At 48.2% G+C, this 26,780-nt stretch overlaps 1 protein-coding gene across 5 annotated transcripts in view; it reads left to right on the top strand.

Moving 5' to 3' along the window:
• Positions 1-26,780, top strand: part of LOC140428432 (uridine-cytidine kinase-like 1) — a 163,304-nt gene that overhangs the window by 91,710 nt on the left and 44,814 nt on the right. For all 5 annotated transcript variants that reach the window (XM_072514877.1, XM_072514873.1, XM_072514875.1 and 2 more), the window contains exon 7: positions 938-999. In XM_072514877.1, coding sequence (XP_072370978.1) covers positions 938-999 — 62 coding nt within the window. The remainder of the gene's footprint in view (positions 1-937; positions 1,000-26,780) is intronic.

Below are 26,780 nucleotides of genomic sequence, written 5' to 3' on the forward strand. Positions count from 1 at the left end.
AAATAAAGCTGTTGATATAATTGATGGGCCTTTGGTCTCCAGCAACGGTATTTAACCATTTTTTTAAAGGAGTGTTCTTTTCCACCTGCTTGATTGAATGCATTTTGAGTTAATGAATGATATATAATGGCCAGAATTCTCCGGCCATTGGGATTCTCTTTTCCCGCTGGCAGCGCACCCCCGCCCATGGCTTTACCAGAAGCGTGGGGTGGGTTCAATGGGAAATCCCATTGACAAGCATCAAGAAGAGAGAATCCCGCCACCAGTGGCTAGGGGACTGGAGAATCCTGCCCAATATATGCAGCCAATACACGGAGGCTCAGCTGCTTCCCATTGTTAATCGTTCTCCATCACCACAAACAGGTAAGAAATAAGGACTGCATGTTGCTAGGTTGCTGCTGTGAAATTAAGTTGTAAGGAGCATCGGAAAATACATTTTATTTTCAAGTGCAATACACAAATGATGTAACAATAATTAATTGAATGTTGTTTGTCAGTATTTAGATCACTTGTGAGATGAGATTTTAGTTTGCACCATCAGCAAACTTTAAAGCCACATCCATGAAATTCCTTTGGCTATTTTAAAACATTTTAAACATGCCGCAGAGTCTATTAAAATGGTGAGCAAAGTAGTTTCATACAAAGGCTAGTACACTATTATTATGGTGTGATTTCACCACTTTCGTTTCATTTTGTCTTTCCCACATGTGCCTAGTCCAGGACATCATTGTTTAATTATAATGTAAATGGCTATTGCTTCTTGGCTAACTTGATACCAGCTCATGGCTTCGAACATCCCAACTAGTGACTGGATGTAGGATGCAGTTTCTATTGAAAGGCAGTGCGGGGGAGGTGGCAAAGTTAAGGCGAAAGAATATCTGTTTTCGCTGGCCATGTCACTGCAGTCACTGTTTTATCTGTTCCCTTTTGCTTTAAGGAGGAGGTAACATGGTTGCCATCGATCTAATAGTCCAGCATGTCCACAGTCAGCTAGAGGAGGTAAGCAAAACCTTTTGACATAGTTGCTCTTAAAGGTCAGGTGAAAGGCATGGAGCCTTTCATAATGCTGCACAAAACTGTAAAGCTGGATCATTGTGGATGTGGCGGCAGCTGTAAAATGAATCTATTTATCGACAATACAACTGGCCACAGTGCAATCTTGGGTCGTTCCTTTGATGGCGATCGTAGCACAGAAATGTTTCACACATCAATAAGATTTTTGATTCTTCTTGAGCGCTATAGTGCGAGGAGTTTGACAATGGAATCAGCAACTAAAATAAAAGGGTGTGAAGCTCAGAGGATTTGCTTACTGAAGCATTGCCTTTGACTGCCCCTCAATCCCTCACCCTTTCACTGCCATGCTCTGAGCAAAAGAAGGGATTGACATATTGACATATGGATTAAATTGAAGCTGCTACGGGTGCAATCTGAAGTATGCATTGCTACCTACAAAGGATTTTGTTCAGATGAATGTTTTGAGTAGATTTCCCTTAGGGAAAGGGCTTATAGATGCTGGTCCAGTTTGATGAGTTAACAGCATTGTCTAACTGGTCCAGTAAAAGTGATTTGCGATGGTGGCGCAGTGGTTCGCACTGCTGCCTCACGACGCCGAGGACCCAGGTTCAACCCCACCCCAGGGTCACTGTCCGTGTGGAGTTTGCACAAACTCTCTGTGTCTGCGTGGGTCTCACCCCCGCAACCCAAAGGTGTGCAGGGTAGGTGGATTAGCCACTCTTAAATTGCTCCTTAATTGGGAAAAAAGGAATTGGGCACTTTAAATTTATAGAAAAAACAAGTGATTTGTGACTAATTTTTAACTGTTCCTTGCACTGTCACATTTACAGTTTCACTTTCGATTGATTTTATTGCTTGTCAGCTTGTATTATCACAGAGTGTTCACTGATCGTAAAATGGCAATTTTCAATATGCCTGTTGTTCCTAGTATGTAATCCATGAAACCAGAAATCGTAACATCTAACATTAGCCTGAGGCAGGTAATACTTATGCCGCCAATGTCTGAGGATGTAGTGAGCATTATTAGACTATTTTCTTACCCTCCCCTCCTTTACACTGGACATTTGATACAAATGAATATTCTTGTGAAGAAAGCACAGGATTTTCTTTGAACTTCAAATACTAGCCAAACAGATCAAATCAAGTCTATTATTGTAACACCTAAAATGAATACATTCCAGCATCACTAAACCTTGTGGACCGAGATTGTTTGGACGGCACAGTGGTCAGCACTGCTCCCTCATCACGGCAGGAACTCGGGTTTCAATTCTGGCCTTGGGTCACTGTCTGTGTGGAGTTTGCATATTCTCCCTGTGTCTGCATGGGTTTCCTCCCTCAATCCAAGGATATGCAGGTTAGGTGGATCGGCGATGCTAAATTGCCCCTTAATGTCCAAAACAGATGTGCAGGTTAGGTTAAGGGATTATTGGGATATGGCGAGAGAGTGAACTTGGGTGGGGTACTCTTTCAGAGGGCTGGTGCAGACTTGATGGGTTGAATGGCCTCCTTCTGCACTGTCGGAGTTCTATAATTTGGCTTGTCCTCTGGTGGGCAACTGACAGGACATCTCCCTAACAGAAAACAGCAAAGACCAGATGCAATTTTCATTTTGTACCAAAGACGTCCCCAAAGTGGCATTTGTATCCATCCTTCCCATGCTTGTGTGGTGGTGCCCTCCTGTTGTTCGAGAGGACTCTGTGCTGAGGGCAGCCCCAGCCAGACTCCAATATAACCACTTGGAACACGACCCACAGATTTTTGTCTCCCATTTCTATATTGTACTACCAGCTACTGACATTGTGTTAGGCAATTTTTGGAAACCAGTGTCCCTTAAAAGGGATACCGTCTTCATGAAAACTGTCTGGTGAGTCTGGTTTTGTTTGGTGAGTGAAGAGCCAGGAGCCTTGTAGATCAGCTTTAACCCATTAATGTCAGGTATGAGAGGCATTCTGACATAACTGCAAACAAGCAAAAAAAAAAAGAGTTGAGCAGGAAATTCTTCAGAGGAATGGGACACTTTAAAATACTCACTCTCCAGGTGTCACTTCACGTAGTTTAAATATTTCACACCGGTCTGTGATAAATAATCAACAACCAAACTGTTGCAAGCTGATCTCTCTCCAGCACCATATTTTGAAAGAGACTACAGGATGTGAAGAGTCCTCGAACTTTTTTCTGATGAAATGCTAGAATAAAAGGACTTTACTGAGCATTTAACAACTAGGTAGTGTTCGACAAAAAGGGAGCCCAAATGAAAGCAGACAAAATGAGAAACTGACGTAGTCAATACGTCAAAGTAAAACCAAGCGGTTATCAACTGCAGTTCTTGTCCCTGGTGGGAACCTGGATCCATTTGCTAAAGGACACATGATTTCCAGAAAGTGGACTGTGTGCTTTCCCCCGATGGGTAGTCATATCACATTTACATCCTCTGATTCAGCTCACATGACAGCTCATTTATTGTTAAAATGCCTAAAAGTTCAACACTTCTAGTTACGGTGAGCTGTCCTCCCATATTCTGCACTGTCAATGTTGTCAGTCTACAGGGAAACAGATTCCATATAGCCCACGCTTGTGTCAAGATCTGTCCTGTCACTTTGCAATAAATACAGCAAAGAAAATACACCTGAGTGATTCTGGGGAGGGAAAGTACTTGCTAATTTCAAACACTTGAATAAAACCCTAATTGTCGCCTATGATATTATCCATCCATTGATTTAAATTGGGTGCTTTTAATTACAGTCATTGATTTATCTGCTGAGATAGTGTAGCAAAACCTGTTGATGCACACAATAATAGCAAATTCAAAATGAATGACTCCAGTTTGGATTTCAACTTTAAGTTTTAAGTTCTTGACTACACTGTTTGGACACAAAGACCATCTGGGGGGAGCTGCAGGTAGAAAAAGTTAATATTTTATTGTAATATTTTATAACCGGGCACTGTTACAACCCGCACCTTATAACCTGCACATTCATACATCAAAATGTAAAGATTATTTTCCCGTAATTTGAATCAATGTGATGCTGAATTTCTGGTTTCATGTTTGTGTTATTCCACCTCCAATATTAACTCAATCCACTGTGGGGTTTTTTAAACAAATATTTATATACTGGTTAATTGGGGGTGGGGGGGGGAAAAGTCCCTTGATGTGATCTAATAACTAATTGGAATGAACAGAGTACGTGGGACCACTTGTTAATGCTGGAATTCATGGGAGGAATTTTACAGCCCCTTCGGCCAAGAGGATTTTCCAATCCCGCCAAAGTCAATGGACGTTTGAATGGCTCACTGCATTTTCCAGCCCTGCCCTTGCCACGCCAAGGCAGTAAAATTCTGCTCCTTATTTTAATCACTTGTTCTAAACCCAAACTAATTTGGAACTGCACAAATACCCTTAATTCTAGGTTCGCTCTGTAAATTTAACTTTCTTGTCTGATTTATCCTGTTAAGTAATATTTGATCTGTCAAACAACTGATGTCAAAAATAGAATGTATGTTACTCTGTAAGCATAATCTTCTAGTATCTGTGTGCTGCCTAAATTAGCAGTTGGTAGTTAAGTGGAATAAAATGTGGTTTGCAATGGTATCTTTTCATTCAGTATATACTGACCTTTCTGCATGTACCTTTAATGGAATAGCTTTGCTGTGTGGCAACATTTTCATCTTCATTCAAAATTGTGGGTTTTTCTTTTCATTTTTTTTATTTTCCAAAACACATCAAAGCTCTTAATGTTAGTTTCATCTTTTGAATGAAAATACAGGTGGATGAAACGTATTGAAAAAAACCTTTGAGCTGGTTTACATTGCACTGATGATGTTAGTAAAAATTCGTTATATGTCGAACATACTTCAAAAATTGCATGTCTTGAATTGAGTTTCCATTGCATTGTAATCATGCCTTGCTGACCTTTCGGCTAGTGAATTTCCATTGCAGTTTACAGCAGTGAAGCCTCTTCTCTTCACCACATATTTACTTCACCAGCAATAGTCTGTATTTCCCTTGAATTCTACATGGTTATTGATAAACTATAGAATCTAGAGCACCTTTATGCACCTATAATCGACTAAAATCCTACCTGTTGTATACTAATGCCAAGAATTGCGGTAAGTTACTGCACATCAGGGATTCAAGCCTAATCATAAACCAGCGCAGAAGGAGGCCATTTGGCCCATCGAGTCTGCACCAACCCTCTAAAAGAGCACCCCACCTAGGTCCAATCCCTCACCCATCCCTGTAATCCCACCTAGGAACAGTTTAGAACAGCCAATCCACCTAATCTGCATATGTTTGGATTGTGGGAGGAAACCGGAGCACCCAGAGGAAACCCACGCGGACACGGGAAGAACGTGCAAACCCCACACCGACAGTCACCCGAGGTTGGAATTGAACTCGAGTCCCTGGCGCTGTGAGTCAGCAGAGCTAACCACTGTGCTATTGTGCCGCCCTTGAAAAATTGAATAAGTGCACCATTTAATTATTCCTTTGGGAATAAAGTGACTTTTGTCCAAGTTCAGGACTGTTTCAAACAAATAATCAGATGAAGGCAAGGACACATTTAAAAGGCAGTTGTTGTCATAATGGGGGAAGGTGGAATACAGGATTCCATGTAAGGATGAGCTAATTGGACAAAATTACATTCACCTGTACTTGGCATTTGGTGAATAAAATTTGCTGCCAGGTGCTCTGATCTACCCGCCCATGTGCATAACAGAAAGCACAAATTAAATGGAAGTTTACAGTAAGGCTTCATATAACATTTGATAAGTTGATGGATGAAAGTTCTATAAATAAAGATCTTATCAATTGGGAATATTTAAAACAAAATGTTTTAAAACATTTGATACCTTACATTTTTAACTGGCCATAAGGTACCATAAACTGAATCACATTTGCTGCAAAATAAGCTTTATAGCCAGAATAGCTATCATGATATTGTTGGCTTAATAATAGGCTTTACTGTGATTTATCACCGTTTTATTTATTTCTTACTTATTGCTTTGCTTGTTGAGGTTTATCTTTCATTTGTGTTAGCAAGCAAAATGATATTGAGAGGCTGTGGCTTAGATAACGGGCACGATTTACCGGCCATGTCCCGCCGGAATCAGGATGGATGCAGCCGGTAAATACCAAGAGGCCTCTTCTGGAATTCCCGCCGGTTGTTATGCCCTGTGAGATCTAACAAAATCTCGTGAGACATCGCAATCTGGATCACACCCACAATGGGCGGTCCAGACTTGCATAGTTAAGTATGCAATTAAGCTCAGTTAGCTATGTCTAGGCTGGATCTAACCAGTCCCCGGGATCTATTGGCCTCGCCGAGGAGACCCCAGACGGGCGCCGTTTAGCACTGGTCTCCACAAATTAGGACAAAACTGATCGGCATTTTGAGGGAGGTCTCCCAAGCGATCTGAGGCCACTCGGCGGTTGGCCTCTGGGTAGGGTGGTATCTTGGCACTGCTGATGCCACCTGGGAACCTTCTCACTGCCAGCCTTGCACCCTGGCAGTGCCAACTGGACATCCTGGCAGTGCCACCTCAGTGCCTCCCTGGCAATGCCAGGGTACCCAGGTAGCACTGCTTGGGTGCCAGGCTGGCAGTGCCAAGGTACCCAGGTGGTATTTTGGCCATATGAGATGGGTGCAGGGGGCTCAAGGACCCCCAACAGGTGAATTGGGGCATTAGGGGGGTCCGGGAGTCAAGTCGGGATGTCGAGAGATCAGAGCGCCATTTTTATTTCTTCCTGCACTGGCGAGCTGAGCTATTCAGTGCAGGAAATGGGACGGAGTGCCACCTCAGTGGGACATTCCCCGTCGAGGCCTGAAAAAATAACAGCCCTATTCAATTGTAGCGCCGGGAAACACCCTGTAGAACACGCCCAAAACAGGACTCTTTTATTTTCCTTTAAATAGCGCCCAATAATTTGATCTTAACCAACTAAACAGTGAAGAAATGGTGAGGAAATTGTGCTAGCTCTTGCTGGAGAGGAGACACATGGACCTAATAGAAATTCTCAAAATGCTGAAGGTATTTGTCAAGTTTCCTGCTGACAAATTTATTCACATCGACTGGGGTACAAAAACTTTGGCATTTATTTTAAAGTGTGAGGAACCAGGGTATTCAGATGCAACTCTTTCATACAGTGGAAAATATATATGTGGATAAATTGTCTGGGAAGGCCACAGAAAATTCTATGCATGAGTTCAATAGACAACTGGATGAGTTTTCAAAGAAAGGGCTATAGCCAGATATATTCAGCTGGTACGACAAATGGTAAATACTGCAGATGCTGGAAAGCTGCAATAAAAACAAAAATTGCTGCAAACACTCAATAAGCAGCACCTGTGGAGAGAGAAGAAAAGAAAGTGGCTGAAACCTGGTGCTGCTATCAGTAGCAGGAAATTAGGAGCTTGGGTGCACTGACATATGTGAGAGGCATAATGTCTGATCCTGGTTGGCAGGATGAAAGTAAAGAATTAAGATTGTGCCAGGTTGAAGAAGATTAAGCTTTCCAATGGCAAGCAACTGGGACCATTTTTAATGTATGAACATGTTATATGAGCATACAAATTAGGAGCAGAAGAAGGCCATTTGGCCCTTCCAAACTGCTCTGCCATTTGAGAGGATCATGGCTGATGTGATTGTGCACTCTACTTTCTTGTCTACCCCCTGTAACCTTTGTCTCCCTTGTCAGTCAGGAATCCATCTAACTCAGCCTTAAATAGATTCAATGACCCAGCTTCACTCCTTTCTGGGGAAGGGAATTCCACAGATTAATGACCCTCCGAAAAGAATTAAAATCGCATCTCTGTCTTAAATTGGAAACTACTTATTTTTAACCTGTGTTTCCTAGTTCTAGTTTCTCCCCTAAGGGAAACATACTTTCAGCATTCATCGTGCATACCCATTAAAACAGCATTTTACCAGCTTAAATGGTATCTTTGCAATTAAGTCTGCAGCGAACAAGGAACTTGTACCTTCAGATTCATTACTGGTTATAGATGAAGTGCAGCTAGCAATGTAGCCTTCCTGGTGGATTGGGACTTAAGCAGGAGCTGCTTTTCTTTCATGGAGAGCTTTGTTGGACCAAGGGAGAGGAGACATTGATGCACTTTGGTGATCACAGTGCAAGGAAATCTGTGCATGCTGACTAAGGGAGGGAGGCAGGATGCTGCCTGCATGGGGGATTGAGCATTGCTGTGGAGGGAGGGCAGTGCGTGGCAGACATATGAGGGCTCATGGAGGACAGAGGGAGGAAGATGGATTGTACAGAGAAGGCCAATACCTGCAGACTGGAGGTCAATCATGAGCGTGAGGAGATCCACATTTATAGAGGGAAAGTCATTGGTCCTGAGGGTTGAGGGTAACAGAGGGCAGGTCAAGGGTGATGGACGGAGATTAGATGATGGGAAGAAAAATGGTGACTTAGGAAAGTTCTAGGGTGAATGAAAGCTTAGCAAGGGTGGTGGTGGGTAACTCGAGCCAAGCAAGGCATGGAAAGGGCGACTTGAGTGAGGATCAAAGTAGTTCTGAACCAAGGTCACTGAGGGGAATGTCCAGGGTCAATGACGGAGTGTCCAGGGACATAACTGCAACAACATGAAGTGGTGTCCAGGTCGAGGACCGAGATTTCCACCTTGGGGGCACCAGGGTGGGACATATGCAAAGTATAGGGCATATAGCACTGGTCAAAGGTTCTCGGGTCAGACAGGAGTGCCATACAGACTCTGCTGGCCAGATCTTTCCCTGTCTTATGCCTGTAGTTCACCATAGCTAGAAAAGATGGGTCAAGTGCACCTTGTGCTTCTGCTATCTTTGGCACATCCGAAGAGCGACTCCAGAAGGTGATCCAGGGCCAGGCAGAACAATGGGCTGAACATCAACAAAGGGCACCAGCAGAGGATCAGGCAGCTCAACATAATGGCAACCTGGGGCCACTGAGATGCCAAGCATTGGCGAGTAATTAAATATACTGCATGCAAAGTAACTACTTGGCAATGTCGGAGTTCACCAAAGGTATTAAGGGATTCTATCATTTACCTTGGTCAGCTGCTTCGGGATAACCTCAGTTCCATAGCTTTAAAAGTCACCCTGGCATTGAATATCTACATAACCTGATCATTTCGGGACTCCACTGGAGATATGTATGGCATCTCGCTGTCAGCACTCACAAATGCATTAGGATGGTGACCAATGCTATGTTCAGAAGAGGCAATGGCTTTGTGAAATTCACCACAGACCCTGAGATTCGGTGCCATCATTGGATTGTCACCTGTACAGGGGGCAGTTGATTGTACACATTGGGCTACGAGCTCCCTGGGATCTTCCAGCAGCCTTCAGAAACCTGAAGGAATTCTGATCTCTTCATGTGCCGCTGGTGTGTGACCACCACTAATGAATCCTGCAGCTATGTGCTCACTTTCCAAGCAGCCCTCGTGACTCTTACATCCTCACTTACTTTCTGGTGCCACAACTATTTTCTCCCCGTCAGCAACTGCTGGGATGGCTCCCTGGTGACAGGGGATATGTATAGAAAACCTGGCTCATGGCATCAGTACGGAACCAACAAAACCCAAGAGAGGAAAGGTATAATGCTGCCCATGCCTCAACAAGGGCGTCTGATCATTGGACTGCTGAAGATGAGGTTCTAGCATGGACCACTCGACTGGCGTGCTGCGGTATACATCGGTGTGTCCAGGATCATCGCGGCTGCTTCTCCCTCCATAACCTCACACAGCAAAAGGGGAGGAAGCTGCAGGCAGGGAGATGAAACAACTGGACGTCTCCTCAAACAGGGGAGAAGGGGAAATGCTGATCATCTTGAGAGAGTGCATCACGTGACTACAAGTCGTGAAGCCAGGGTGCTGGAGCAATGCACCAGATAGGCCTGGGACACCCTCATATGAAACCCGATTCCAACAAAAGTGAGCCCCTGCAAGATCTCTTGATCTGATCGTCAATAAACGTGGGAGTGTCAGCAAAGCTGGCACACTCCTTCCAGACTAACCTAATTTCCTGAGATCTCTGGCAGTTAGAAGGAAAATGTGCTGCAAGCAAGCAAGTTCTAGGGTGCAAGGCCACAAGCAAGCCCATATGCAAGGTTTCATGTCATCCACAAGACTTGTGATCTGGAACCAGACTCGGTGACAAATGCTGGCAATGCCTTTCTAAGAACTCTGTGCATTCATCTGTAATAGTTGAAATGCCTCGGCTACAGATGCTGTTTAGCCAACAGCTCCTGATGGATGATAAAGGGGTGAGCACCACTTGTCAGCTTACCAGCCAAGTTCCATAAAGCTCCAACCTCGCAAAGAGTGCCTAAAATGGCAAGTGACTCAGAGCTACCACTACTCCTGAGGCCACACAATAGTGTTTCCACAGGCTCACAACAACCGTCATTGATAATCAATAAGTGCCATTGATAATCAGTAAGTGCCACACCCTTATTGCACCATCAGTTTATGCATAATGACAAGTGACTATTGAACACCAGTAAAATGATCCATATATCCACATGACTTATAATATCCACAGAATGAATGGAAACCTGTCAAACCTTTGTCCATTAAAATATTTTCAGCTGAATTTCGCTCTAATGCCCTGAAACTGTGCTCTCTTTTTTTTAACAAATAACTTTTATTAAGGTTTTCATAAAATATCAATAACAAAATGAAAAAGGAACCCAACAGGGTTAAGTACAAAACACAGTCCAGTAAAGCAACCCTCCATACCCCCCTCACCCCTGTACATAAATAATAAATTAACATTGACACCCCGACTTAACACAACAGGTATATACACCCCTTCAGACCCTCTAGTGTAAATAACGAAAACAAAAATAAAAATAAAGTGAAGTAAACCCCCCACCCCCACCGAAGTTGCTGCTGCCATTGACCAATGTCTACCGTTCTGCCAGGAAGTCTAAGAACGGTTGCCACCGCCTAAAGAACCCTTGTACCAACCCTCTCAAGGCGGATTTCACCCTCTCCAACTTAATAAACCCCGCCATGTCGTTGATCCAGGATTCCACGCTTGGGGGCCTCGCATCCTTCCACTGAAGAAGAATCCTTCGCTGGGCTACCAGGGACGCAAAGGCCAGAATACCGGCCTCTTTCGCCTCCTGCACTCCCGGCTCCTCTGCGACCCCAAATACTGCGAGCCCCCAGCCTGGTTTGACCCTGGATCCTACCACCCGCGAGACCGTCCTCGCTACACCCTTCCAAAATTCCTCCAGCGCTGGGCACGCCCAGAACATATGGGTGTGATTTTCTGGGCTCCCTGAGCACCTAACACACCTGTCCTCACCCCCAAAAAATCGGCTCATCCTTGTCCCGGTCATGTGTGCCCTGTGCAGCACCTTAAACTGTATGAGGCAGAGCCTCGCGCACGATGAGGAAGAGTTCACCCTCCCTAGGGCATCTGCCCACGTCCCTTCCTCAATCTCCTCTCCCAACTCCTCCTCCCACTTGGCTTTCACCCCCCTCCCCGAGAGCACCCTGTCCTGTACGGTGTGTGGCATCAGTCGCGGGAATTCCACCACCTGCCGCCTGGCAAACGCCCTTACCTGTAAGTACCTGAAGGTGTTCCCCGGGGGGAGCCCGTACTTCTCCTCCAGCTCACCCAGGCTCGCGAACTTCCCGTCCACAAACAGGTCCCCCAACCTTCGTATCCCTGCCCTGTGCCACCCCGAAAACCCGCCATCTGTTCTCCCTGGGACGAACCGGTGGTTTCCCAGTATTGGGGTCCACACCGAGGCCCAAGCTTCCCCCCTGTGCCGCCTCCACTGCCCCCAGATTTTGAGGGCAGCCGCCACCACCGGGCTCGTGGTATACCTCCTTGGAGGGAGCGGCAGCGGCGCCGTTGCCAGCGCCCCCAGACTCGTACCCACACAAAATGCTGTCTCCAACCTCTTCCATGCAGCCCCCTCCCCCTCCATCACCCACTTGCGCACCATCGTCGCATTGGCGGCCCAGTAGTACCCACAGAGGTTGGGCAGCGCCAGCCCCCCCCATCTCTACTCCGCTCCAGGAACACCCTTCTCACCCTCGGAGTCCCTCGCGCCCACACAAACCCCATTATACTCCTGTTGATCCACCTAAAAAAGGCCTTCGGGATAAACACGGGGAGGCACTGGAACAGGAACAAAAACCTTGGGAGCACCGTCATTTTGATTGACTGCACCCTACCCGCCAAGGACAGCGGCAACGCGTCCCACCTCTTGAACTCCTCCTTCATTTGTTCCACCAGCCTTGTGAAATTAAGCCTATGCAGGGCCCCCCAGCTCCTGGTCACCTGGACCCCAAATACCTGAAGCTCCTCGCCGCCCTTTTTAATGGGAGCTCGCCAATCCCCCTCTCCTGGTCCCCTGGGCGAACCACGAACAGCTTGCTCTTCCCCATGTTGAGCTTGTACCCCAAGAAATCCCCGAATTCCCTAAGTCCCCTCATTACCTCCAGCATTCCCTCCATAGAGGGAATGTCGTCCGCATAGAGAGACACCCTATGCTCCTCCCCACCCCGCACTAACCCCCTCCAGTTCCTCGACTCCCTCAGTACCATAGCCAGGGGTTCAATCGCCAGTGCGAAGAGCAGGGGGGACAGGGGACACCCCTGCCTCGTCCCTTGGTGCAACCGAAAGTACTCGGACCTCCTCCTGTTTGTGGCCACACTTGCCAACGGGACCTCATACATCAGCCTACCCCACCTGACAAACCCCTCCCCAAACCCAAACCTCTTCAGCACCTCCCACAGGTACCCCCACTCTACTCTATCGAAGGTTTTCTCAGCATCCATCGCCACCACTATCTCCGCCTCCCCCTCCCTCGCCGGCATCATGATAACGTTCAAAAGCCTCGCACATTCGCGTTCAACTGTCTCCCCTTCACAAACCCCATCTGGTCTTCATGGATGATCTGCGGCACACAATCCTCAATCCTCGTGGCTAAGACCTTCGCCAGCACCTTGGCATCTATGTTTAGCAACGAAATCAGCCTGTAAGACCCACACTGCAGGGGATCCTTGTCCCGCTTCTGGATCAAGGAGATCAGTGCCCGGGACATCCTCGGGGGCAAAGCCCCGCCCCCACCCTTGCCTCACTGAAGGTCCTAACTAGCAACGGGCCCAACAGGTCCATATATTTTTTATAGAATTTGTCCGGTAAACCGTCCGACCCCGGTGCCTTCCCCGCCTGCATGCTTCCTATCCCTTTGGTCAGCTCCTCCAGCCCAATCGGGGCCCCCAATCCCGCCACCAGTCCCTCCTCCACCTTCGGAAACCTCAATTGGTCCAGGAAGCGACCCATCCCTCCCTCCTCCCGTGGGGGCTCGGACCGGTACAATTCCTCATAGAAGTCCCTGAAGACCCCATTGATGCCAACCCCACTCTGCACCACACTCACTCCCATGTCCTTAACTCCCCCGATCTCCCTAGCTGCGTCCCGCTTCCGAAGCTGATGCGCCAGCATCCGGCTTGCCTTTTCCCCATACTCGTAAATCGTCCCCTGGGCCTTCCTCCACTGCACCTCCGCCTTCCTGGTGGTCACCAGGTTGAATTCGGCCTGGAGGCTGCGTCTCTTCCTCAACAATCCTTTCTCGGGCTCCTCCGCGTACCTCCTGTCTACCCTCACCATCTCCCCCACCAGCCTCTCCCTCTCCCCCCCGCTCCCTCCGCTCCTTGTGGGCCCTAATGGAAATCAGCTCTCCCCTCACCACCGCCTTCAGCGCCTCCCATACCATCCCCACTCGGACCTCCCCGTTATCGTTGGCCTCCAGGTATCTCTCTATACTTCCTCGGACCCGCTCGCTCACCTCCTCGTCCGCCAACAGCCCCACCTCCAAGCGCCACAACGGGCGCGGGTCCCTCTCCTCCCCCAGCTCTAAGTCCACCCAATGCGGGGCGTGATCTGAAATGGCTATCGCCGAGTACTCGGTATCCCCTACTCTCGCTATCAGCGCCCTGCTCAAAATAAAAAAGTCGATTCGGGAATAAGCCTTATGGACATGTGAGAAGAATGAAAATTCCCTAGCCCCCGGCCTTGCAAATCTCCAAGGGTCCACCCCTCCCATCTGGTCCATAAACCCCCTCAGCACTCTAGCCGCCGCCGGTTTCCTACCCGTCCTAGACCTGGAGCGATCCAGTGCCGGATCCAACACTGTGTTAAAGTCTCCCCCCATTATCAGGCCCCCCACTTCCAAGTCTGGGATCCGACCCAACATGCGCCGCATAAAACCCGCATCGTCCCAATTCGGGGCATACACATTGACCAGTACCACCCTCTCTCCCTGCAGCTTACCACTTACCATTACATACCTACTGCCATTGTCTGTCACAATGCTCGATGCCTCGAATGACACCTTTCCCACCAAGATCGCCACCCCTCGATTTTTGGCATCCAGCCCCGAATGAAACACCTGACCTACCCACCCTTTCCTGAATCTTACCTTGTCTGCCACCTTCAGGAGTGTCTCCTGGAGCATAACCACATCCGCCTTCAGCCCCTTCAGGTGCGCGAACACGCGGGCCCGCTTAACCGGCCCATTCAGTCCCCTTACATTCCAGGTTATCAGCCGGATCAGGGGGCAACCCGCCCGCCGACTAGCCATAACCACTCCTCGGCCAGCCACGCGCCCGCACCCCACGCCCGGCCCGTTCCCCACGGCGACAGACCCCCATCTCGACACCCCCCACTTGCTCCAGCTCCCCCTTGACCATAGCAGCAGCAACTCGATTCCCCCCACCCCCCGGCTAGGACCCATCCTAGCTGTTTTACTCCCCCCATTGCACTTCCGCAAGTCAGTTGACTCCTGCTGACCCCAGCCACTCCCGCCTCTCCTTCGACTGCTCCCATTGTGTGGCACACCCTCCTCTTCCGTTCCCCATCCACAGCTCTCCCCATCCCCCTTCCATCCCAAGCACGGGAAACAACCCTCGCTTCCCCGACCCGGCCCCGCCCCCTCCAGTCTTCCACGCGGGACAAAGCCCGCGCTTTCCACCTACCCGGCCCCGCCATATCTGCCGCAGCTCCTTTTACAGTCCCCTCACCCCCGACTCGGGCCTCCCCCTCCCCCGCGGGGCCCCATCTCACCGCCGGCCATCCACCCCTGTTCCATTTGCTTACCCCCCTCCAAGAGCCCCCCTGACCAACCCAACCAAAACAGTGCCCAACCCGCCCTAACCACCCTCACCGACCAGAAAGAGAAAAACACAAAGAAAAAGAAACCAAGAGCCAAGGACCCCCCTCAAAAAGTAACATATCAACCGCAATCACCAAACGCCCATCCCAACCCTCAATCTGTGTCCAACTTCTCGGCCTGAACAAAGGCCCACGCCTCATCCGGCGACTCAAAATAATGGTGCCGGTCCTTGTAGGTAACCCACAGTCGCGCCGGCTGCAACATGCCAAACTTCACCCCCTTCCTGTGCAGCACCGCCTTCGCTCGATTGTACCCGGCCCTCCTCTTCGCCACCTCCGCACTCCAGTCCTGGTATATCCGAACCTGCTGCTCCTCTCCTTCTTGGCCCACCTGAGCACACACTCCCGATCAGCGAACCGATGAAACCGCACCAGCACCGCCCGCGGAGGCTCGTTAGCCTTGGGCCTCCTCGCCAGCACGCTATGGGCCCCTTCCAGCTCCAGGGGCCCCTGGAAGGACCCCGCTCCCATCAGCGAGTTCAACATGGTGACCACATAGGCCCCCATGTCCGGCCCCTCTGGGAGGCCCAGAATCTGCAGATTCTTCCGCCTCGACCGATTCTCCATCTCCTCGAACCGCTCCTGCCATTTCTTGTGGAGTGCCTCGTGCGCCTCCACCTTTACTGCCAGGCCTAAGATCTCGTCCTCGTTGTCGGAGATCTTTTGCCGGGCCTCGCGGATCGCCACCCCCTGGGCCGTCTGTGTCTCCAGCAGCTTATCAATAGAAGCCTTCATCGGCTCAGGCAGGTCTGCTTTAATCTCTCTGAAGCAGCGCTGGATACCCTCCTGTTGCTCCTGCGCCCACTGCATCCACGCTGCCTGGTCTCCGCCCGCCATCATTTTGTTCTTCTTCCCTCTCACCTTCTTCAGGTCCACCACCACCTTTTTAGTCGCCCTGCTCCTGGTAAAAGCCATATACTATCGGGGAATTGTTGTAATCTCCTTCCCACACCGGGAAACGTCGAAAATGTGCCGTTGGGGGCCCTGAAAAGAGCCCAAAAGTCCGTTTTTGCGGGAGCCGCCGAATGTGTGACTTAGCTCCGCATAGCCGCAACCAGAAGTCGAAACTGTGCTCTCTCCATTGACATAGGATCAGCCACTGTTCTCCTGTGCCAGTTCTGCAGCCTCCTTTCCTGCGAGGGTCAGTATGCTGATTTCTGGGACACCTCCCTCCACCTTTGCCTGCTAACTGATGTTAAGCAGAACATCACAAGAGTGTCACTTCAGTGGGTTCCTAACTCTTTTAATGAGCATGTGGGCTCTGACAGCTCGTGTCACCTTCCTAACAAGTGTTCCACAGACGCACTCTCCTGCAGCTGCTACAACTTTCACAGCACGAACTGGCCTCCACACATTCCATCTGGTACTGAGGCCTAGGACTCGATCTGCTTCCTGGCATCCCTCTCCACTCTCACATTTGCGTTGCTTGATTACTGTACGAGTACCTCTTTACAGTGACTATACAGTGCCATTTACCCTTGTGAAATGCGGGACGCTGTTGACCCATTTTCTGCACTGGGTCTAGTTTTTGCTTATGGACCCCACAGCTGTGAGTCATCACTGTGACCTCCGTCCAGGCCATCTTGGCAGGGGGGGATAGCCTCCTGTTGCCATCACTGGGAAACAGGATCGGCTGCCCTTCCCAGGTGGCCTGAAGGAAAACCTGCAGGGAGGCATTGCTAAACTTTGGACTCACTTATTGTTTGCCCAGGAACATTATTTCAGACTAGCTGGTGGGCATGCAGCATCAGTTGTAGTTATCCAGTGGGGAGAAAGATGAACAGTTGAAGTTACCTGGGGCAGGGAGATCAGAAAGTTCTCGCAGTAGTTGTAGTCTGAAGTTGTCCGCCCGCGTAGCCAGCCTAATGGTGTTGAATCGCAGGGGGTGAATGCCTGTCCGGGTGCCCTTTAAAATGGTGCCCAGACCTTCAACCCTGTGAGTTAATGCTGGGTTCTTAATTGCCTACCCATCCCTGCCGATCAGGCACTTCATCCAGGAATACCTAATTGACTAGCTGACTTGAGATTGTATGTGAGCAGCCGTCCCACCTACAAGTGGAAGTCCCGCACACTTGCAGTCCAGTCATCGGGATGCATAACACTACAAGACGATTGCGGCCAATGTTTCTCGTTGGTGATCTATCGTTAGTACTTCACAGTCATGTGGAAATGCTGGGTGCCCTGGATTCACTCAGAGTGACAGCAATCCAGTGGACTGGAATTGAAGGCAGTCCCCATAACCTTATGAATTTTGAAGGGGGCCTGGGGCAGCCTTTGGACCGCGACGTGCTACTATGGTGATAGTGGATCAGTGATGCTGGGCGCCGTTTCAATATGATACCCAAACACTCCAGCAGGCTGGGTGCCATCCAAGCCTGCCCTACCATTGAATACAGCGTGAAACACCCGGGTGCATAATTCATTAGGTCAGAGCCGGAAGATTTGGCATGTTATCCCGTCAGCCGCCACAGCGGGAAAGACCCCAAATTCCTGTCCCCTCCACGGGATTTAGTGTCACAATGGGAGCATTCTGCCTGGTAATGTAAAACATTAAAGGATGTTTCTCCGGTCCCCCAGCCCCGCGTGTTTCCCGGCAGCAGGATTCCCTACTCCCACCACTTGTCAATGTGATTTCCCATTGAAGATACCACACACCACCAGGAAACCTGCAGATGGGGGTGCACTGCCGGCAGGAACAGAGAATTCCAGCCTAAATCAACATAGGCATCCTCATGTTCATCTTGGTGATCAATTAACAATGGAACAGCTGGATGAATACTTCCATTTGATTTTTTAAATTCATTCATGGGATGTGGGCTTCACTGGTTGGGCCAGCATTTATTACCCATCCCTAATTGCCCTTGAACTGAATGGCTTGCTGGGCCATTTAAGAGTCAACCATAGTGCTGTGGTTCTAGACTCGCCCAACCAGGTAAGCAAGACCAGGTAAGCAAGTCAGATTTCCTTCCCTTTTTCTTTTATAAATTTAGAGTGGCCAATTATTTTTCTTTTCCAATTAAGGGGCAATTTAGCATGGCACATTTTTGGGTTGTGGGGGTGAAACCCACGCAAGCATGGGAAAACTCTACACAGACCCAGTGATCCAGGGCCAGGATTCAAACCCAGGTCCTCAGCGCCGCAGTCCCAGTGCTAACCACTGCGCCACATGCCACCCCCAAATTTCCAGACTTTCAATTCCAGATTTTTATTGAATTCAGATTCCACCATCTGTGGTGGGGTTCGAACCCAGATCCCCAGAGCACTAACTTTGGACTACTGTTCCAGTGATAACACCAATGCATCATCGCCTCCCCATTTTGATACGTGATCCAGTGTTGTTTATTTTAATTGATAAAATATTAAATACCATTGCATAATTTTGACCAAATTACACTAATTGACTATCATTTTTACTTTTACTGATCTTCAGTGGTTCAGTTCACTTTGCTTCTTCAACGGTGTTAGTATTTCTAACTGTTGCTTAACAAAGGAAGTGGTGTTAAAATCTTGCTTCATGTCATGAAGTAGACTAATCCTCAAGTCTTTTATTCCCAAGTGAGGGATATAACACAAACCTAGGGCGGAATTCTCCGACCCCGGGTTGCGGCATAAATCCCGCCGCACCGACGCCGCCCGCAATATTCCCCGCCCCCCCTTGACGTGAATCGCGCCGCCCGCCTCACAGAATGGCGAGGACCAGCACGACGCAATGGGTCCTGGGGCCGCCCAAATTCTCCGGGCCAGATGGGCTGAAGTCCCGCCGACATGACCACGGGTCACGCCCGCATAAACCGAACCACCACTGGAGTGGTGACTCCAGTCCGTCTGTCCCCTGTGTCTGGGTGTCCTGGGCATCAATGTCCTGGGCGGGTGTGTCCTGGGTGCGTGTGTCCTGTATGTGGGTCTCCGGGGTGCTTGTGTCCCGTGCGTCAGTGTCCTGGGCGTCAGTGTCCTGAGTGGGTGTGTCCTGGGTGGGTGTGTCCTGTATGTGGGTCTTCTGGGTGCTTGTGTCCCGTGCGTCATTGTCCTGGGTCGGCTGCGACGGGGGCCTGTTGCTGTGGCTGCCCTCCTTGTCGCTGGGTGTGGCCCGCTGGCGTCGCTGCACTCGCAGTAGATGTGGGTGGCGTCCGCCTGGTGCTCCTGGTCTGTCCCTGGCTCGTGGTCGCCCTTAAACGTCCTGGGGGCGGTCGGCATCCGCGGGGACGGGTGGGTCGACATTTGGTCCTGCAATATACAATACAGCATGCATGGTTAGACACACAGACGGGGATAAGGGAAAGGGGGGATATGGGAAATGGGGGGATATGGGGAAGGGGGGATATGCGGAAGGGGGAAAGGGAGGCTGGTAGTGGGGGGTCTCACTTGGTGGTGTGCCCCCAACCTCTGCATCCGCAACCTCCCGGTCCTCGGGTCCGCCTGCAAAGTCCAGGGACCCATGAATGGTGAGTGGTCACAGTTCGGGTGGGTGGACCTCCTCCGGTCCTCTCACGCTCCCGGTTGTTATGAGCGCGCTTCTCCTGTGGGGGGCGGGAGGGTGGCAGGGTGATGCACGATCAATAACCTCAGAAGCGAGATTGGAGACAATTGAAGGCTTTATTACGCTAGATGTTTCCCCCAGCAGCGCAGGTACAGAAGAAAGCTGCTGGGGTGGCACGGGCTCTTATACCCTGCCTTGCAGGGCGGTGCTAACATATAAGCTTAACCAATGGGAACAAGTACATTCTCCACCAGTGGTATTCTGGCATTACCAGGTACTGTAATCCTCCTAACACAGACTACCAGACAGGGATAAAGGGCAACAGTGTTAGACAGATATATACATGCGGACCAGTGGTTGTGTGTATTTGGCAGAGGTTCACACCCCATCCTGCCAATGCAGCCTGCATGGGTGGGTGCAGCCATGTCGGTTTCACCTAGGGCTGTGCCGCCCATCGGGTGGGGGGGGGGTGTCGTCACCCTGGCTGCTCTGACAAGGCCATTGACCTTCTTGTGACACTGGACGCCTGTCCTTGCTGTTACGGTCACGGCACTGACGGCCTCTGCCACCTCTCTCCACAGGCGCCAGCTGTGGCGTGGTGCGACCCTGCAGCTGTGTCCGGGGTACAGGGCCTCTCTCCTCTGCTCCACTGCGTCCAGGAGCGCCTCGATGTCCCGCTCCTGAAATCTCGGCGCTGCCCGGCGGGCGGCTATTTTGCCGGGTCTCCAGGGGGGCATCTTTTGTACTGTGACGCCACGCGGTGTCAATGACGGCGCTCGTGTCCGTGATGGGTGACGCCATCGCAAATGGCATCACCCCACTGCTAGCCCATTCCCGGTCGGAGAATTTGAGACGTTCCGGGGGGGGGGGGGGGGGGGGGGGGCAACGCTAGAGTGTTTCACGCCGTTTTTGGCACCGGCGTCGGGCCATCGTGCCGATTCACGGAGAATCCATCCCCTGATCCTGACTGAGTTTCACATCAGTCTGTAGGAGAAACTTTAATTGGTTTTGGAGCTCTTCTGGATTGTGATTCTAATAGCCTATTCTCATGACTGGGCTGACAATAGTTGTACATGTTTGTAATTGTAATTATTTTGATTTAGTTATTGATTTCACTATTAATTTTAAAAGGCATTTAATAATTGAGAAATAATGAAAATGTTTGCATGTTGAGTTTGACTTTGGGATCTTTAAAGTGCAGCGCCACCTGGTGCCAGATGCAAACTTCAGGATTTTCCTCTGCTTCCATTCACTTATCTGGGGTGTTTACTGTCTACTTTTGTCACCCTTTCATATTCTCACACATTTTGAAATCATCAGTACATGAAGGAGGAAGGGATGTTAGATGCTATCGCATGGGTCAAAGGTATGGTGATGTGCGGAGAGGAGGAATTAATTACGGTTAGTGCCAAATGCAACGCATCAACTTTCCACTTACCTTATACAGTGTGTCAGCCAAAGAGTTGGTGGCGAGGCTGTCCTTACAGCCAAACAGTGCATTTTTCAACATTTTATTTAGAGTCTATTTAAAAAGAGTCTGAATGGACAGAACTTGTGTGTAAAATCAATCCCAGCCATTTATAACAGTGGGGCTCCCAGCTCTGATAGATGGGGAAATCACCCAATCATCTCCCTTTGTGGCTAGGAATAGTGATGCCATCGTATGCAGCCAACTTTGTGCTGGGGTACCATTCCCTCAGGTTCGTGACAAGAACTTTGCACCCCCCCCAACCCTCCGGGGCCCTGATGTCCCTTTCGGTTTCGAGTGGGAGGTCAATCCTGAATTATTTAAATGATTCTTGCACATTGAAATACCCTAGGCCTCAAACCAAGCTCCCTATGGCGGTTGAGAGGGGGGGGGCGCGGTGCTGGCTCTCTTCTGTCTCACATCCCTAGGTAAAATCTACCCTATTGATTCTCGTGTGTTCCTCCGGTTACTCATTGAACTGAACTGCATTGTTCAATGAGGTAAGTAATATGAAAGAGTGGAAGCAATGACATTTAAAGTGAGGTGGGAATTCACATGTCAGATATGAAATTTGCTATGTTGTCAAGTAATAGATACCAGGATTGTTGCACACGGTTAAATTTGGATTTGGGCTATAGATTTCTGAAGCTGAATGTCGCGGCGCAGAAATGGGTCATTCAACCCATGTAGTCTATATTGCTATTTATGCTTCCCATCAACTTCCTACATCTAACCTTTGTGTTATATTCTGTACATTTTTACCTCGTGTCTCTATCTAGCTTCCCTTTAGGAGGATTTCCCACTGCCATTAGACTGACGTGATTAAGCGGGCCGGCCCGGCCAGCATCTTTTCCCACTGCGGTGGACTGCATAAAATCCGGCCTACTGAAAAAATATCCATTTTCTTCACCTTCCTCTGCAATTCTTTCTGTGACTTCCTCTCATTCCTATCTCACTAACCAGTGAAAGGAATCCATCACCATTTAACTTATAACCATTCAGAATTTGAGATGCCTGTTGAGTCACACCCCAACCCTGAAAGCACTAATAGATTAAAGTCCTCTTCCACACTGTAACCCCACCCCCCACCCCCCGTCCTTTTATCAGAGAGTGAATCTATGCTGCATCTTCTCCATTGCTTTTGTATCTTTCCTGCCCAAAACAAAACACAGTGCTCAAGCTGTATCCTAACTGATCTTGTGTGATGTTATACATTACCCCCTTGCTAAATCTGGAAATTAATGACCTAGCATCTATCGTGGGGAAATGCTTGACAGCATTCGCCACGATGGCAGGAATGGAGGGAGTCAGCAGGTGCATTCAGTGTGCATTTAGAAACTAAATATCATGCTTCACTGATCTACTGGAATTCTTTGAGGAATTATTGGGTAAGGGTTATGCTGAGAAAATAATTTTCTTAGATTTTCCCATGGTATTTGTTAAAGTTTTTCAAGTTAAAGAAGGTTAAAGCTCATGTATTGAATAACTAACTAGTTAGATGGAAAACTAGACCAACAGTAGGAATTAGAAGGTGATAGTAAATAGGGAAAACATTTACTTTTGACATGTGCTGATGATACATTTGTCACTTGCCTGTTGGATTTGTAAGATTCAAAGAGATTTTTTCCCCAAATAGGTAACAGGCAAAGCTGAGTGGTTAGCACCGTTGCTTCACAGCTCCAGGGTCCCAGGCTCGATTCCCGGCTTGGGTCACTGCACGTTCTCCCCGTGTCTGCGTGGGTTTCCTCTGGCTGCTCCGGTTTGATCCCATAGTCGAAAGCTGTGCAGGTTAGATGGATTGGCCATGCTAAATTGCCCTTAGTGTCCAAAAAGGTTAGGTGGGGTTGCTGGGTTACGGGGATAGGGTGGAGGTGTGGGCTTAGCTAGGGTGCTGTTTCCAAGGGCTGGTGCAGACTCGATGGGCTGAATGGCCTCCTTCTGCACTGTAAATGCTATGATCTCTACTGAGGTCTACATTTGGTATCAAAGCCGTGGCAATCTGACTCGCATAGCCGGGCAAATCAGTTCTACTCATGCTTGTTTCTTATTTGCTGGTTTGATCTGTTCTGGATTTTGGGAGATTGAGTTTAGGACAGGATTAGTTCTCGCTCCACAGATGCTGCCAGCATTTGTTTCTTTTCATTACTTTCATCAACATTGTGTTACTGCTGAATAAATCCTACATTGAAATGCTAACCTTTAGTAGGTATCAACAAATGGAGATACAAATGAATGAGAGGATGATTTTAAAAATAGAATCAAAGAATGATTAAAACACAGAAGGAGGTCATGCAGTCCTTCGAGTCTGCACTGGCTCTCTTTAAGAACAACTTAGCGACTCCCACTCCCCAGTCCTTTCCCTGTAGCTCTGCAATGTTTTTCTCCGATTGCTTACCAAGTTTCCTTTTTAAATGCATGATTAAATCTGCCTCCAGCATCCTCTCAAGCCATGCCTCACACATGAAGTTGTATAATGCGACCTCACTTCCACCAGGAAATGATGCGCCAATAGGCGCGAACCCGTCATGTTGTGGGGGAAAAGTTGAAGACTATTTGCATTTAATTCATTACGCTCACCCACTGCTGGGCTGAGGGGTTGGAAATGGGGATGCAAGAGGAGACAGGAAGCAAGGGGCATGGCCGTGAGCAATTTTCCGGCTTTTTTTGTTAACATATAACACAGACCAGATGTGAAATTAGCACCATGTTGGTCTCGTACATATGAACGCAGCTCACAAAAGCAAAAGGAGTGAATCTCCCTGGGAAAATGATCTTGATATAGATATTTAGAAATTAATGCATATTGAATGGAGAAAAAAATCAAATGCCAAAGTAATTAGCAAATCTGAAACCAAACACAGTTTGATAATTGATCAGTCACTGAAAATCTACACAGTAGGCCTATTGATAACTGCTTCACATAGTCAAAACCAGAAAAGGGTGAACATTGGAAAATATAGCACCTTTTGCAATGTTTCAAAAGGGGGGAGAGGGAGTTTGCAGGCTGTAGATGGGTCTGCCAACAATTCAAAATGTTCAGAGGTGGTCATGGACTGCTGGGTGCAAGAGTGTGCTCTTTTAAAGGCCCTCCTTGGTCCTTAGTATTGTGGGACTTTGTGCCATTGATTATATAAATAAGCCCTCCAGCCGTTACCCCTCACAGCACGTAACCCCCCACACACTCCATCTGCCACCTCATGCTATTAACCTGTAAAAACTCACATCCAAGAGCTGATTGACTGCTGTTCATTGCAGGCAGTAACACCGGGGTAAGTGTTGGTAACTGCCAGCGACACCCCCACCAATCGCAGAGGGACCCAGGCCACAAAAGAGGAAGGGTGGGGTGGGGAGTTGGCAACAAGGGAGGCTTTCAGCGGGACCGCATTCCTGATGCCGGGTCCCTTGATCAGACACGGATGGCCTTTAAACGGTGAACTGGCCTGGGAACCCTCAAGCAATCCCAACTTGATTTACTTTTCGGCTTCCTGTGTGACCACGGACCACTTGCCGGCTTGCCACTGGTTAACTATCAGCAGCAGCAGGATAATGCCGTTGAGTGGGCATTATCCTGTTTACCTACGGACCTCAATTGGTGCCCCAGACAATCGGGGCAGAAGCAGGGAGGTGGCAGGGTGAACAGGCTATTAGCACAGAAGTCGTGGGAATGGTTTAAAATTAATAAGAGATCCAAAGCATTTCCTCACCGAAATGTAAATATGTGGCTGGAAGAATGATGTAAACCCAGGAGTTTCCATTAAAGTTTAGTCAACAAAATCTTAAAATATGTAAAGCATAACAAAGTTAGGAGCTCAGCATATTTAGGAAAAATCGACAAATGCTCATCAAGGGTCAAATTGCATCAAAAGTAATATATGACTGGAATCTGTGCAAAGTTTATGTTCGGACTAAAATAAGAAGTGATGTTGAACCAAGCCTATGCCTGCCAAAATATTTTGTCAAAAAGTAGCTGAGCCCTGTTTATTTCTAACGTGTGTTTCTCAGAGACCTACAATCTTCTGATTAACAACTTCAACAAGAGTTGCTGGAATAGATACTGAGAGCAAGAGCAAAAAGCAGTGCAGTGAATAGCAGGGAATGAAACCTCCTGCTGCTAATGTGTTTGCAGGGAAAAATACGGCAGATTGAGCTCCTGCTGTGGAATATTCTGGAAGGTAGGCAGTTTAACCATTGGAGGACTGCAACAGCATTCCTAAATAAAAATAAAAATGCTAAACATCGTTCCAAATTATAATTGTTTCTGAATATTTAGAATCTTTAGTCATTGCTTTACCACAGATGCGTTAGTCATGTGTGGTGCAATCATATTGCTAATACTGTGAACAAAATGACATTTGTCCATAGTCCTGATCTGTTTGATCTACAAAGATGCATCAAACGTTAACCTTTTTACTTCAATATTTAATGTTCTGTCTCACAGTTCCCTGAAACGCAGAATCTTTCTTGTTTTCATTCAATTGTAAATTTAGCCTAATTTGCATGTCGTAATTCAGACTTTTGTCCAGCTCTTGCTCCCTCGTGTTCGTAGCAGAGGCAGTTTCCATAAGTAGGTCAGCGCTTCCTGAATTTCCACTTGGGAATCTGACAGGATAAAGATAGAACTCTTCGAGCAGTGGGATCGATTTCTAACTGCAGCCATTTGTGCCATTTCTCCAATCTTCTGCCAAAGAAATCTTTGAGAAGTGAAAATACTGGGCAGAATTTACCGGCAGTTCACGCAGGCCCCACCGACGGCGCACGTCCGCCTCGGGTTTCCCGACGATGAGGGGTGCATTCAACAGGAAATCCTGTTGATAACGGCGGGACCAGAAAATCCTGCTGGCGGGCTGCCTACGCCGCCAAAAAACACGTGGCAGGTTGCTCGAAAAATCCCGCCACATGAGAAGCCTAATGAAATGTTGTACATTTGCTTCTAAAAGTCTTAAATAAAATTCCATGCAAAAATCTGTAGCTATTAAACCCCAGAAATGGAAGAGCCTGAAGGACAGAAGACATTGAGTACTCGTTAGAGGAGCAGATTGAAGTAATAAACGGTATACCTCGGAACCCAGTGCTCGGACTACTGTTGTTTTCAATTTACATTAAAGGCCTAGATTCGGAAACACAATACATAGTGGTCAAATATACAGATGATATTGAATCAGGAAGGAGAATGGAATTGGCAGTGGTAGCTTTGAAGTTACAAAAGGATATGGAAGGTAGTTTCACAGCTCGTGAACTGTGGGCACTTTTGGCAGAGGAATGAGAAGCCCGGGGTGATGAGAATTTTCCAGGAGCTGACACTAGTTCCCAGGGTTTAGATGGCCTGTGTTAGGTGGCCTGTGTTTCATGCAGATTTATAATTTCTACATTTGAACTTTAGAGCCTTTTCCCTCTAAATATTGTATTATAGAAAATAAGAACATTGAAGGATTTTCAGTGTGCAAAGGGTTAAGGCATTGTTCTGCATTCTTTGGAAACCTGTACATTTGCCAGAAAGCGAGGACAGGTTCAACCTTCAGCTCACTAACCGGATTCTCACTTTGCCTTTCATCTTGTTAGTTAGAAGATTGTCATAGATTTTTGTCTGATAAATATTTTCTCCTCTCAACCAAAACGCCACCCTCGGCCCAA

Source organism: Scyliorhinus torazame, chromosome 8, assembly GCF_047496885.1.
Source record: "Scyliorhinus torazame isolate Kashiwa2021f chromosome 8, sScyTor2.1, whole genome shotgun sequence".
Taxonomy (NCBI): domain Eukaryota; kingdom Metazoa; phylum Chordata; class Chondrichthyes; order Carcharhiniformes; family Scyliorhinidae; genus Scyliorhinus; species Scyliorhinus torazame.